Source organism: Coregonus clupeaformis, chromosome 38, assembly GCF_020615455.1.
Source record: "Coregonus clupeaformis isolate EN_2021a chromosome 38, ASM2061545v1, whole genome shotgun sequence".
NCBI classification, from domain to species: Eukaryota; Metazoa; Chordata; class Actinopteri; order Salmoniformes; family Salmonidae; genus Coregonus; species Coregonus clupeaformis.
In genome coordinates this window covers 3,379,971-3,394,878 of record NC_059229.1, presented here as the reverse complement: position 1 = coordinate 3,394,878, position 14,908 = coordinate 3,379,971, and the positions used below count along the sequence as shown (strand labels likewise).

The 14,908-nt window shown below is 41.5% G+C and overlaps 1 protein-coding gene across 1 annotated transcript in view; it reads left to right on the top strand.

The window, feature by feature from the left end:
- LOC121553965 (zinc finger protein ZFPM2-like) overlaps window positions 1–14,908 on the top strand; it is a 120,053-nt gene that overhangs the window by 40,527 nt on the left and 64,618 nt on the right. The window contains exons 2-3 of the mRNA XM_041867370.1: window positions 5,520–5,666; window positions 9,605–9,703. Of these exons, the coding sequence (XP_041723304.1) occupies window positions 5,520–5,666; window positions 9,605–9,703 (246 nt within the window). The remainder of the gene's footprint in view (window positions 1–5,519; window positions 5,667–9,604; window positions 9,704–14,908) is intronic.

Here is a 14,908-nt window from a genome sequence, read left to right as displayed (position 1 = left end):
GCCGATAATTAAGCTCGGGCCCTGGGTCTGAACCCCGCCCTTTGCAACTGGGTCCTGGACTTCCTGACGGGCCAACCCCAGGTGCTGAAGGTAGGAAACAACACCTCCACTTCGCTGACCCTCAACACAGGGGCCCCACAAGGGTGCGTGCTAAGCCCCCTCCAGTACTCCCTGTTCACCCATGACTGAGTGGCCACATACGCCTCCAACTAAATCATCAAGTTTGCAGACGACACAACAGTAGCAGGCCTGATTACCAACAATGACGAGACAGCCTACAGGGAGGAGGTGAGGGCCATGGCGGAGTGGTGCCAGGAAAATAACCTCTACCTCCACGTCAACGAATGAAGGAGCTGATTGTGGACTTCAGGAAACAGCAGAGGGAGCACACCCCTATCCACATCGATGGGACTGCAGTGGAGAAGGTGGAAACCTTAAAGTTCCTCGGCGTACACATCACTGACAATATGAAATGGTCCACCCACACAGACAGGGTGGTGAAGAAGGCGCAACAGTGCCTCTTCAACCTCAGGAGACTGAAGAAATTCATCTTGGCCCCCAAGACCCTCAGAAACAATTACAGATATACAATTGAGAGCACCCTGTCGGGTTGTATCACCGCCTGGTACGGCAACTGCACCGCCCACAACCGCAGGGCTCTCCAGAGGGTGGTGTGGTCTGCCCAACGCATCACCGGGGGCACACTGCCTGCCCTCCAGGACACCTACAGCACCCGATGTCACAGGAAGGCCAAAAAGATCATCATGGACATCAACCACCCGAGCCACTGCCTGTTCACCCCGCTATCATCCAGAAGGTGAGGTCAGTACAGGTGCATCAAAGCTGGGACCGAGAGACTGAAAACAGCTTCTATCTCAAGGCGATTAGACTATTAAATAGCCATCACTAGCCGGCTACCACCTGCCTACTCAACCCTGAACCTTAGAGGCTGCTGCCCTATATACATAGACATGGAATAACTGGCCACTTTAATAATGGAACACTAGTCACTTTAATAATGTTTACATACTGCTTAACTCATCTCATATGTATATACTACTGTATTTTAGTCAATGCCAGCCACTCCGACATTGCTCGTCCTAATATTTATATATTTCTTAATTTTATTCTTTTACTTTTAGATTTGTGTATTGTTGTGAATTGTTAGATACTACTGCACTGTTGGAGCTAGGAACACAAGCATTTCGCTACACCCGCAATAACATCTAAATATGTGTATATGATCAATAAAATTTGATTTTAAAATTTGATTTGATTTTGATTTGAATAGAATAAAAAACCCTGTATGGTTTTTCAAAAGGATCTACAAAGAACCTTTCAGACTGAGAAAGCTTTTTTATATAACCATTCTCCATAAAGGTTCCATAAAGAATCATAAAAAAGGGTTCTATATAGCCCCAGAAAGGGTTATAACCAGGTCATAAAATGTAGTCAAGTATGAGCACGTGCAAATTGTGATTTATAGCAGAAAAATGCTGCAGTAACTGTTTTCAAAGTATTTCTGCCATTTTGTTTTATAGCTGCTAATCGCACAAATAAATACGAATCTATAACTCACCTTGCGCAGCAACACTGCCTGGCTAAGGAGCTTTGTGCACTGTGCTGATAGATTCATTTTTGGAGGCGCTGCGAACAGGCATAAAAGTTGGTCTAATTTACTCGAAAGTCTACAAAGTGAGACTTTGTCCACATGTTTCTTGGCTACTTACATTGTTTTGTTCACAAGGTCGGTTGTTTTTCAATGTTAGTTAGAGTCTGCTGCTTCAACTGATAGCGAAGAGATGCTGTCTACTAGTAGTCAGATCCAAAATCTCACACACAAGTGACATGACTTGAGTTGGTACATTTTGTCTCATCTGATATTTTGATTAAAAGACTTGGGTCACAATAAATGAAGTGAAATTTAGCAATATATCACATTACTACTTACTAATCAATTTTTTGTTTTAGAAACATTAAGCTGGTAGATTTTTCCATCTACCTCCCACAGTGGCTGGTGGACCAAAAAGTACATTTTAGGCCCTGGTTGTTACCACTAGCAGAACCCTTTTTTGGTGCGACATAAAACATTTTTTAATGGTTCTTTACAGTGGCTTGCAAAAGTATTCACCCCCCTTGGCATTTTTCCTATTTTGTTGCCTTACAACCTGGAATTAAAATGGATTTTTTGGGGGGTTGTATCATTTGATTTACACAACATGCCTACCACTTTGAAGATGCAAAATATTGAAACAAACAAGAAATAAGACCAAAAAACTGAAAACCTGAGCGTGCATAACTATTCACCCCCTCAAAGTCAATACTTTGTAGAGCCACCTTTTGCAGCAATTACAGCTGCAAGTCTCTTGGGGTATGTCTCTATAAGCTTGGCACACCTAGCCACAGGGATTTTTGCCTATTCTTCAAGGCAAAACTGCTCCAGCTCCTTCAAGTTGGATGGGTTCTGCTGGTGTACAGCAATCTTTAAGTCATACCACAGATTCTCAATTGGATTGAGGTCTGGGCTTTGACTAGGCCATTCCAAGACCACTTGAGTGTTGCTTTAGCAGTATGATTAGGGTCATTGTCCTGCTGGAAGGTGAACCTCTGTCCCAGTCTCAAATCTCTGGAAGACTGAAACAGGTTTCCCTCAAGAATTTCCCTGTATTTAGCACCATCCATCATTCTTTCAATTCTGATCAGTTTCCCAGTCCCTGCCGATGAAAGACATCCCCACAGCATGATGTTGCCACCACCATGCTTCACTGTAGGGATGGTGTTCTCGGGGTGATGAGAGGTGTTGGGTTTGCGCCAGACATAGCGTTTTCCTTGATGGCCAAAAAGCTTAATTTTAGTCTCATCTGACCAGATTACCTTCTTCCATATGTTTGGGGAGTCTCCAACATGGCTTTTGGCGAACACCAAACGTGTTTGCTTATATTTTTCTTTAAGCAATGGCTTTTTTTCTGGCCACTCTTCCGTAAAGCCCAGCTCTGTGGAGTGTACGGCTTAAAGTGGTCCAATGGACAGATATTCCAATCTCCGCTGTGGAGCTTTGCAGCACCTTCAGGGTTATCTTTGGTATTTTTGTTGCCTCTCTGATTAATGCCCTCCTTGCCTGGTCCATGAGTTTTGGTGGGCGGCCCTCTCTTGGCAGGATTGTTGTGGTGCCATATTCTTTCAATTTTTTTATAATGGATTTAATGGTGCTCCGTGGGATGTTCAAGGTTTCTGATATTTTTTTATAACCCAACCCTGATATGTACTTCTCCACAACTTTGTCCCTGACCTGTTTGGAGAGCTCCTTGGTCTTCATGGTGCCACTTACTTGGTGGTGCCCCTTGTTTAGTGGTGTTTCAGACTCTGGGGCCTTTCAGAACACGTGTATATATACTGAGATCATGTGACAGATCATGTGACACTTAGATTGCACACAGGTGGACTTTATTTAACTAATTATGTGACTTCTGAAGGTAATTGGTTGCACCAGATCTTATTTAGGGGCTTCATAGCAAAGGTGGTGAATATATATGCACCCACCACTTTTCCGTTATGAATTTTTTAGAATTTTTTTAAACAAGTACTTTTTTTCATTTCACTTCACCAATTTGGTCTATTTTGTGTATATCCATTACATGAAATCCAAATAAAATCCATTTAAATTACAGGTTGTAATGCAACAAAATAGGAAAAACGCGAAGGAGGTTGAATACTTTTGCAAGGCACTGTATATAACCTTAGGAAATGGTTTTTTATACTCTAGCACCATGCAGGTTCCGTTTAGAACCTAATGAGCATGAATCTTTATAGAACTTTCAAAACGGTTCTATAAAGCACCAAAAAACTCTCTGCCATGGTTACAACCCCTATCTGGTACTATTTAGAACCATTATTTTTGTGTGTGTGGTCATTCGGTTTTTGACATGCAACAGTGAAATATACAATGCATTCGGAAAGTATTCAGACACCTTGACTTTTTCCACATTTTGTTACGTTACAGCCTTATTCTAAAATTGGTTAAATCGTTTTTTTCCGTCATCAATCTACACACAATACCCCATAATGACAAAGCAAAATCTGTGCTCTGCCTCTTTTCATGAGCAGGGCTTCACTCTCTAACCTCCTACAAAGGAGTAATTCCCAACACTGATGAAAGAGAGAGTCACAAATGGAGATCAAAGGATCTTAGGGACGCTGTGTGTAAGAATAAGAGAGAGTAAAGCCTTGTTCACATTGACAGTTTGAAGTGACTCAAAGCGATTATTTTTGCATATCCGATTTGAAACTGATCTTTTTCCTCCAGTCTAAACAGCCAAGAGGCACATGGAATCAGATATTTCAAGCCACATTTCAAATCAGATTCCTGGCCATGCAACTTGTGTCTAAATGGTCAAATCTGATTTATTTACCCTCAAGTGGTTTTTAGACAGCTATTTGGCATATCTTGTTGCTTGCTAGCTACTCTGTTGACAGTTTGACCAATAACGTGTGGCAAGCATGCATGCACACACACACACACGCAAGCAAGCATGCATTCGTGCACATGCACACACACACACACACACACACACACACACACACACAAAACCAATATTCTCTTTACACCTGATGTATCCTCAGTCAGACTCCAAGGATAGAAATTCTAATGTAAATATACATTAGAATTTCAAATGCATATTTACATTCATGTTTACATTAAAATTTCATGTCAAGTTTCAAATGACATGAAACAAATTAAATACAGTATATCAAAGGTGAAATTTCCTGAACTAATTAATTCATGCAGGTAGGTATCCGTGATTCCTCCACTGCCCCTGATTAAAGCAAAAACAGGAATATGCAAATATCAAAGAATTTGTACAGCTCAGAGCAATAACGAATCACTCCGATTTAAAGGAGTACAATTGTGTGGAGGGGAGGAAAATGAATCAAACGGGTAAAAATGAACTTACTGATTACACTGGTGGTGTACTTCCCAAAGGCGTAAATTAAAAGGAGGAGTAAATTAAAAATCAACATTGTACTGACATAATAATAAAAAAGTGTGTTATATTCTGACTACCTTCACTGCCTTGCTTTTGTGAATATTTATCACCGCTGTGCAACCTTACGCTTTTGATCAGTTCCTGTTTTGCTCACTGTGGAATAACCACTTTGTTGTGTAGAATATGCTTCCATTCTGAATTTTCAAAGCAGAGTGAAGTAGGACCTATTGTATCACCCCATTTCACTCTATTCTCTCTTGATAATAATGTTTTCTATTATTCTAGTTTTATCTCTCTCTGCCTGAGAAGAGGGAAGATCTTTGTGAAGGCAGATTGTAATGATCAGTAATGTGGACATGTATTTTGGGAATGCTTGAACTGACTGTTCCCTCTCCCTCTCCCTCTCCCTCTCCCTCTCCCTCTCCCTCTCCCTCTCCCTCTCCCTCTCCCTCTCCCTCTCCCTCTCCCTCTCCCTCTCCCTCTCCCTCTCCCTCTCCCTCTCCCTCTCCCTCTCCCTCTCCCTCTCCCTCTCAGGCCTATTGGAAGTTGGTGTGGAAGAGGTCCAGGGGTTTTGTGAATCAGAGAGAGAGGCGCTGTCTTACAAAGACTCAATGGATGGAAACCCCTCTGATGATGCCGACCGCAAAAGTGTGTCAGATGCTGATGACTCCAGCAACAAAGGTGATACTTCTACTTTTCATTATTCAGCCACAGTATTTATGTTGGTTTCTTTATATACTATAACGTTTGATAACTGTTGAGATCCCCCACCTGTTTTGCAAAAGTCTAACCAATAAGGAAATACATTGTTGTCAAAGTTTTCGTTTTATTATCCTACAAAATGTCAAGAAAAATGCACAGAAGTTTTCTTCTGTCTAGATCTAACTGAAGGGACTGGCAGTTAGTTGGCTTTAGTACCAATACCCAAACAGAAATAACAAACAACCTTAAGCACAATCATCTTCCATTCCCCTCTTCAACACCTTCAGTACACCCACCCAGAGTGAATCTGTCACTCCTTCCCCTCTCTTTCTCACCTATCTTTCTTTCTCTCCATCTGCACACCACCCCCATCACCCTCCGTTGCGGGGGGAACATTATTTTCCTTTTCATTCTAAAATTCAATTTCAACAAGAAGTGTGATATTGAGAAAAACCTCTTCTTTACTAACAAGTTTATTGGTCATAGGAGGTAAATAACAACGATCGCTGGAGGGCTCCAACATCCCGAGCTACAGTATACTATCACTAGCTCTTTGAACTGAAATTCAATTACATACATTTCTCCTGGCCACACCTTACAATCACACAAGGCTAATTTACACACTGCTCCAGGGTCAATGAGGTAAGGATATTATATTCGCCGTCTCCCGTACTGGAATTCAACAACCCCAGGCCTTTTTAAATTCACTCGCCGTCTAAACGGTACATACAGTATGTTATTTCTAAATGATGAATCTTCCCTTTGAAATGTATTTCAATATTTACTGCATTCAAGAAAGTTTGGAGACACAAACTTTATAAACTACCTTCAGTGCCTTGCAGGGAAGAAATCTTCAAACGGAAAATCTTTCAAATTGGTGTTGCAGTTCATTATTATGCATTCATTTTGTTCTTTTTGTTAAGGAATAAAAGGGACAATGTTTAAGCGCATTCATTTCTAGCTACAAATTATATTGAAATTGTTTTGGGCACCTGCTTTTTTAAATAATTGTGTGTGCTTGTGGAAATGATCAAGTCCACAGGTGAAGACAGAGAATGATTCCTGATATGTATTTGATATATTTTATAATTTATGTGTTGAATGGACATTAACCAGCCTTATACACAGATGTACCAGGTGTATGCAGAGGACTCAGTCTCATACTTTATGTAGTAGTCGAGAAATCATTTTCTGTGACGTCAACCAGTCAGGTACATACAGTTACGGCTGTAACATCAGTCTTATCATTCATTCTAAACGCCATGCCATCCTTCCTTACAGTACAAACTCCTTCTAGCGGACATCAGTACAGTTAAACTAATAATAGATTAAGTACCAGGCTAGCAGCTGTTTACAGTAGTTTTGCAAATCCCTTGGTAATCTTCCTCATGTCCTTCATTCTGCTGATGTTTTACTTTTCCTGTTAGTCCTGCAGAACATCAGTGTTACATTACTGTATTGTAATGAACACACATGAGCCATTTACTCCAGTTTATGTTGCTCAAGGGGCACAGCTTAATGTCAATGTCCTGAGGCTGCATACTTGTGAAGTCCATACCACATTTCCCCTGTCTTTTGCTGTATTAATTCACAGTATGAACAGTGTCAGTTGAATAGCATAATTAAGTGATAATGCCCAAGAAGCCAGTGTTTGGAGGATACACTACATGATCAAAAGTATGTGGACACCTGCTTGTCAAACATCTCATTCCAAAATCATGGGCATTAATATGGAGTTGGTCCCCACTTTGCTGCTATAACAGCCTCCACTCTTCTGGGAAGGCTTTCCACTAGATGTTGGAATATTGCTGCAGGGATTTGCTTACATTCAGCCACAAGAGCATTAGTTAGGTCGGGCACTGATGTTGGGTGATTAGGCCTGGCTCGCAGTTGGCTTTCCAATTCATCCCAAAGGTGTTCGATGGGGTTGAGGTCAGGGCTCTGTGCAGGCCAGTTAAGTTCTTACACACCAATCTCGACAAATCATTTCTGTATGGATCTCGCTTTGTGCACGGGGGCATTGTCATGCTGAAACAGGAAAGGGCCCCAAACTGTTGCCATAAAGTTGGAAGCACAGAATCATCTAGAATGTCATTGTATGCTGTAACGTTAAGATTTCCCTTCATTGGAACTAAAGGGCCTAGCCCCAACCATGAAAAACCGCCCCAGACCATTATTCCTACTCCACCAAACTTTACAGTTGGCACAATAACAGCATTTACAGTTGACCGGGGCAGCTCTAGCAGGGCAGAAAGTTGATGAACTGACTTGTTGGAAAGGTGCCATGTTGAATGTCGCTGAACTCTTCAGTACGGGCCATTCTACTGCCAATGTTTGTCTATGGCGATTGCATGGCTGTGTTCTTGATTTTATACACCTGTCAGCAACGGGTGTCGCTGAAATAGCCAAATCCACTAATTTGAAGGGGTGTCCACATACGTTTGGCCATGTAGTGTATATTGGCACGGGTGTTGTTAGGCCCGAGACCAGCAAACCCGTGCCAATATATTCTCCAAACACCGGCTTCGAGGGCATTACCACTTTTATACAACGGGTTAACAACATATTCAAATAATGATTTACAAATTTTAATTCAAAACTTTATTTTGATGAATTTATTCATACTATTTCATCCTTCCATGAGATATGGTCCTGACACAAATCTAGGGTTGCTGCCCAAGCCGGCTGGTCATTTGTGCTATCGGTTCGGTTGCCAGAGACGCAAGCGACCCAGTCGTTCAGTGTTTTTGTTCTAAATCTATGGGAGATGCGACCCAGTCGTTCATTCTAAATGTTCCATTGCCATGATGGCTGGCAACATTCTTATCCCTTGCTAGCTAGCCAACGTCAAACAGTGAAGCTAGAATAACAGCAAAGTAGCTGCATTTGCGTTTGTTTAAGCTGTTTTCTAGTGATTTTTTGGGATATATGCATTAGCTAATGATGTGCAATTTTGCCTGGCGTAGAACATTTGCTCTCTCGCCAGGCTACTGTTCAGGAGAGATAGCCAACTACACAGCTAACACAATCACTTCAAACTGAAGCTGGAATAACAGCAAACTAGCTGCATTTTGTGTTTTTCTATTGTCATTCTTTAAATATATCCATAAGAATGATGCTGATTCACTGAGAAAAGCTGCCAGCCTATATCGTCCCGACTCCCGACACTTTCATTACCATTGAATTTCAATATTGAAACAATGTTGCAAATGTCAGAAAGACAACATCAAGGTTATCACAAATCTCTGCTGTTGAAAACCAAATGCTAGTCTAAAAGAAATGGGCGATAATGTCTAGATGCTTTTTACAGTGTAGATCTTATATTTATAAAACAGGTGGGTCTAATTCTGGATGCTGATAGGTTAAAACCACTTCCAGCCGGTGTCTATTCCACAAGTTACCACAGGCTAAATCTATGACGTTGAAATGCCTATATACTCTGTTTCATCTGACTGCGCAATCCACTGTCTCATCAGCCCAGCCAGGCAATTTATATACTAGATCTACACTGTAGAAAACAGTTTAAACAAACGCAAATGCAGCTACTTTGCTGTTATTCTGGCTGCACTGTTTGACATGACTGTGTTAGCCAAAGTTGGATGGGGTCAGACGGAGTAAATAGGCATTTCAACTTCATAGATTTAGCCAGTGGTAACTTGTGGAATAGACACCGGCTGGAATGCGGTTTTAACCAATTAGCATCCAGGATTAGACCCACCCGTTGTATAAACTCTGCTAATGCCTTAGTTTGCAGTCCTATTTCAACTGGTTTTTTATATATTTATGTAATAACCATTTAATTACTAAATGAATAGCAGGTAGACTGTAAAATAACCAAGTGGATATTACCATTAGATTACTGGCCCCTTTGCTGCTGAGTGAGGCTGACCTCTGAACTCTGAACTCTCCTTCCTCAGGTGAAGAAGATGGTGGCCAATCAAAATCACAGGATGATGATGGACACTGTGGGAAGTCAGAAGTCAGGCTACAGAAAGATGAAGAGTGGGACGGCCCAAGTAAGACAACACACACTCACACACGCACACATGCATGCAGACGCACACACATACACTACCCAATTCCGATTAAGTCCACCACACCTTCATCAAATGAACAAACACAAACTATAAATGTAAAGGATCTGGCATATCTGGTTCATATCTCATCATGGTTCTTTGTAGTCATTGTCTAGTATGATATTACTCGCACAGACAGACGTTGTCTTTGTCCCAGATTACTACAGTCAGTCTGGTATCTCCTATAGCTCTGATCTCCTTCAGGGCAGAACATGATTAAAAGAAGATAAAGAATAATTTCCATGTCAGTAATGAGCTACATTGCCTTTTATCTGATCGCTTAGAAATATGTATTTTTCTCCGAGATTTTGCTGCTCTTTGGTGACGTTGCTTAGGGCAGGGGTTCTCAAATCTCTCCTCCTGAACCCACAGCCATTCCATGTATTTTAACTATTCCACAGCTAGTACACCTGATGCAAATTGTCAACTAATCATCAAGACCTTCACTAGGTGAATCAGGGGAGTTAGTTCAGTGCTACAACAAAATTGTTAAATGTCCTCTCCCAGAGGAAAGGTTTGAGAACCACTGGTTTAGGGAATAATTATATGGAAATGTTGATATACACATTTTCCTCTGATGGGATATAACATATTTTACATGTGAATCTGGAAATGTAAACAAATAATACATGTTTGATCTTTGATCAATGGAGATTTTTTTTACTTCTATGTCATATCAATTGTGGTGTCCTGTCAATGTTGCATCTTACTAACAGTGAAATATAAATGTGTTATATATTCACAAACCTATTCTATAATCAATTTATAATTATAAGTCTGTAGGCCTACAGTTTCAATTCACTTCCAAGTTCTAACCTCCATTATCACCACCAACCACTCTGATTTGGATATAACTTTTTCCAACTGGCAAGAAATTTAAATTTGATCCTGTCCCCTAATAAGCCCAATAATAAGTTACGGGGGGAGACAAAGTGAGACGGAGGAGGGACATGGATGCAGCAGCAAGTAACGAGGGCCTGGAAGGATCGGAGGAAGGATGGGGATGGAAAAGGGATTTTAATGGCAGCGTTGGATTAAAGAAATCCCCTAAACAATGTTAAATCATTACAGCTCCAGACGACATCAAAGTCTCCATGATTGAGCCCCTAAAGCCTTTTCACAGGGGGACTGGCGGAGAGCAAAGCGGGTGTAAACCAGTGGCGAGACCGGCCCGGTCACACTGGGCTAGAGCAGATTGGAAATGTAAGAGCTGGGAGATACAGTGAGAATCAGAGTCTCTTGGCTTTTGACATATTACAGTATGTGATGTGGTGAAGCCAGGGATGTGTGTAAATATATACATGTATATAGGCCTACATCTCCGAAAGGTATTATTGAAAGGAGATAGAGTGGGAGGAGTCTCCTGGCTTTTGACATACAGTTATGTGAAGTGATGAAGTCAGGGATATAGCATACATCTACTGTATAGTTTACGTATACATCTGAAAGTGCGGTATTGGAAATGTAAGAGCAGGAAGATTGGCTTTTGACATTCAGAATTTTATGTGATGAAGTCAAGGATATAGGATAAATCGACTGTATACAGTGGCTTGCAAAAGTATTCACCCCCCTTGGCATTTTTCCTATTTTGTTGCCTTACAACCTGGAATTAAAATGGATTTTTGGGGGGTTTGTATCATTTTCTTTACACAACATGCCTACGACTTTGAAGATGCAAAATATTTTTTTTGAGAAACAAACAAGAAATAACAAAAAAAAAACATAAAACTTGAGCGTGCATAACTATTCACCCCCCCAAAGTCAATACTTTGTAGAGCCATCTTTTGCAGCAATTACAGCTGCAAGTCTCTTGGGGTATGTCTCTATAAGCTTGGCACATCTAGCCACTGGGATTTTTGCCCATTCTTCAAGGCAAAACTGCTCCAGCTCCTTCAAGTTGGATGGGTTCCGCTGGTGTACAGCAATCTTTAAGTCATACCAGAGATTCTCAATTGGATTGAGGTCTGGGTTTTGACTAGGCCATTCCAACACATTTAAATGTTTTCCCCTTAAACCACTCGAGTGTTGCTTTAGCAGTATGCTTAGGGTCATTATCCTGCTGGAAGGTGAACCTCTGTCCCAGTCTCAAATCTCTGGAAGACTGAAACAGGTTTCCCTCAAGAATTTCCCTGTATTTAGCACCATCCATCATTCCTTCAATTCTGACCAGTTTCCCAGTCCCTGCCAATGAAAAACATCCCCACAGCATGGTGGTGGCAGCATGGTGTTCTCGGGGTGATGAGAGTTGTTCGGTTTGCGCCAGACGTAGCGTTTTCCTTGATGGCCAAAAAGCTCAATTTTTGTCTCATCTGACCAGAGTACCTTCTTCCATATGTTTGGGGAGTCTCCCACATGCCTTTTGGCGAACACCAAATGTGTTTGTTTATTTCTTTCTTTAAGCAATGGCTTTTTTCTGGCCACTCTTCTGTAAAGCCCATCTCTGTGGCGTGTACGGCTTAAAGTGGTCCTATGGACAGATACTCCAATCTCCGCTGTGGAGCTTTGCAGCTCCTTCAGGGATATCTTTGGTCTCTTTGTTGCATCTATGATTAATGCCCTCCTTGCCTGGTCCGTGAGTTTTGGTGGGCGTTCCTCTCTTGGCAGGTTTGTTGTGGTGCCATATTCTTTCCATTTTTTAATAATGGATTTAATGGTACTCCGTGGGATGTTCAAAGATTCAGATATTTTTTTATAACCCAACCCTGATCTGTACTTCTCCACAACGTTGTCCCTGACCTGTTTGGAGAGCAGGTCTTCATGGTGCCACTTGCTTGGTGGTGCCCCTTGCTTAGTGTTGTTGCAGACTCTGGGGCCTTTCAGAACAGGTGTATATATACTGAGATCATGTGACAGATCATGTGACACTTAGATTGCACACAGGTGGACTTTATTTAACTAATTATGTGACTTCTGAAGGTAATTGGTTGCACCAGATCTTATTTAGGGGCTTCATAGCAAAGGGGTGAATACATATGCATGCACCACTTTTCCGTTATTTATTTTTTAGAATATTTTTAAACAAATAATTGTTTTCATTTCACTTCACCAATTTTGACTATTTTGTGTATGTCCATTACATGAAATCCAAATAAAAATCCATTTAAATTACAGGTTGTAATGCAACAAAATAGGAAAAATGCCAAGAGGGATGAATACTTTTGCAAGGCACTGTAGTATACGTATACATCTGAAAGGTATTTTTGAAAGTGCCATATTGGAAATGTACACAGTAAAATCACAAGAGTTAATCAAACTCCTAAGGAGTCAAATGTATATTATTATTATTATTATTTATTTATTATTATTACTATTTGTGGGTTTATATCCTCCAATCCCCATTTTGAACTACTCATTGTGGTGTTGATTTGTTGGAGTTATAATGACACAAAATGGAGTAAATATCCAGCCCTCAAAGAGTTGCTTAAATTGAACACCAATTGCCATTTTATTATTTTCAGTGCTATTTTTAATCAACTCCCTTGCCATTTATCCTTTTCTGTTTTGTTTTGAATTAACTTTCAACTTCCTTTGAGTTATAAGGGTGTAAAGCCTTATTTGAATATTTCTTCATGTGTCACATTATATTGGTGTGCAATGTGATATCCAATCTCTGTTGGAAGTCAACTTGCAGGAAGATCAAATCAAATCAAAATCAAATCAAAATGTATTGGTCACATGCGCCGAATACAACAGGTGCAGACATTACAGTGAAATGCTTACTTACAGCCCTTAACCAACAGTGCATTTATTTTTAACAAAAAAAGTAAAAATAAAACAACAACAAAAAAAGTGTTGAGAAAAAAAGAGCAGAAGTAAAATAAAATAACAGTAGGGAGGCTATATATACAGGGGGGTACCGGTGCAGAGTCAATGTGCGGGGGCACCGGCTAGTTGAGATAGTTGAAGTAATATGTACATGTGGGTAGAGTTAAAGTGACTATGCATAAATAATTAACAGAGTAGCAGCAGCGTAAAAAGGATGGGGTGGGGGGGCAGTGCAAATAGTCCGGGTAGCCATGATTAGCTGTTCAGGAGTCTTATGGCTTGGGGGTAGAAGCTGTTGAGAAGTCTTTTGGACCTAGATTTGGCACTCCGGTACCGCTTGCCGTGCGGTAGCAGGGAGAACAGTCTATGTCTAGGGTGGCTGGAGTCTTTGACAATTTTGAGGGCCTTCCTCTGACACCGCCTGGTATAGAGGTCCTGGATGGCAGGAAGCTTGGCCCCAGTGATGTACTGGGGTGTACACACTACCCTCTGTAGTGCCTTGCGGTCGGAGGCCAAGCAGTTGCCATACCAGGCGGTGATGCAACCAGTCAGGATGCTCTCGATGGTGCAGCTGTATAATTTTTTGAGGATCTGAGGACCCATGCCAAATCTTTTCAGTCTCCTGAGGGGGAATAGGCTTTGTTGTGCCCTCTTCACGACTGTCTTGGTGTGTTTGGACCATGATAGTTTGTTGGTGATGTGGACACCAAGGAACTTGAAGCTCTCAACCTGTTCCACTACAGCCCGGTCGATGAGAATGGGGGCGTGCTCAGTCCTCTTTTTTTTCCTGTAGTCCACAATCATCTCCTTTGTCTTGGTCACGTTGAGGGAGAGGTTGTTGTCCTGGCACCACACGGCCAGGTCTCTGACCTCCTCCCTATAGGCTGTCTCATCGTTGTCGGTGATCAGGCCTACCACTGTTGTGTCGTCGGCAAACTTAATGATGGTGTTGGAGTCGTGCCTGGCCATGCAGTCATGGGTGAACAGAGAGTACAGGAGGGGACTGAGCACGCACCCCTGAGGGGCCCCCGTGTTGAGGATCAGTGTGGCAGATGTGTTGTTACCTACCCTTACCACCTGGGGGCGGCCCGTCAGGAAGTCCAGGATCCAGTTGCAGAGGGAGGTGTTTAGTCCCAGGATCCTTAGCTTAGTGATGAGCTAGCTTAAGATATCCAGCACTTTTACATCACTCACAACTAGGGCTGTGGCGGTCACGGAATTTTGTCAGCCGGTGATTGTCAAGCAAATAACTGTTGGTCTCACGGTAATTGACCACTAATTAACATAAACATATTTAGCATCTCCTGGCTTTCACACATAGCCTACAAGCCATTTAAAAAAGTATAATAAATCCATGTAATATAGCCTACACCTTCACAA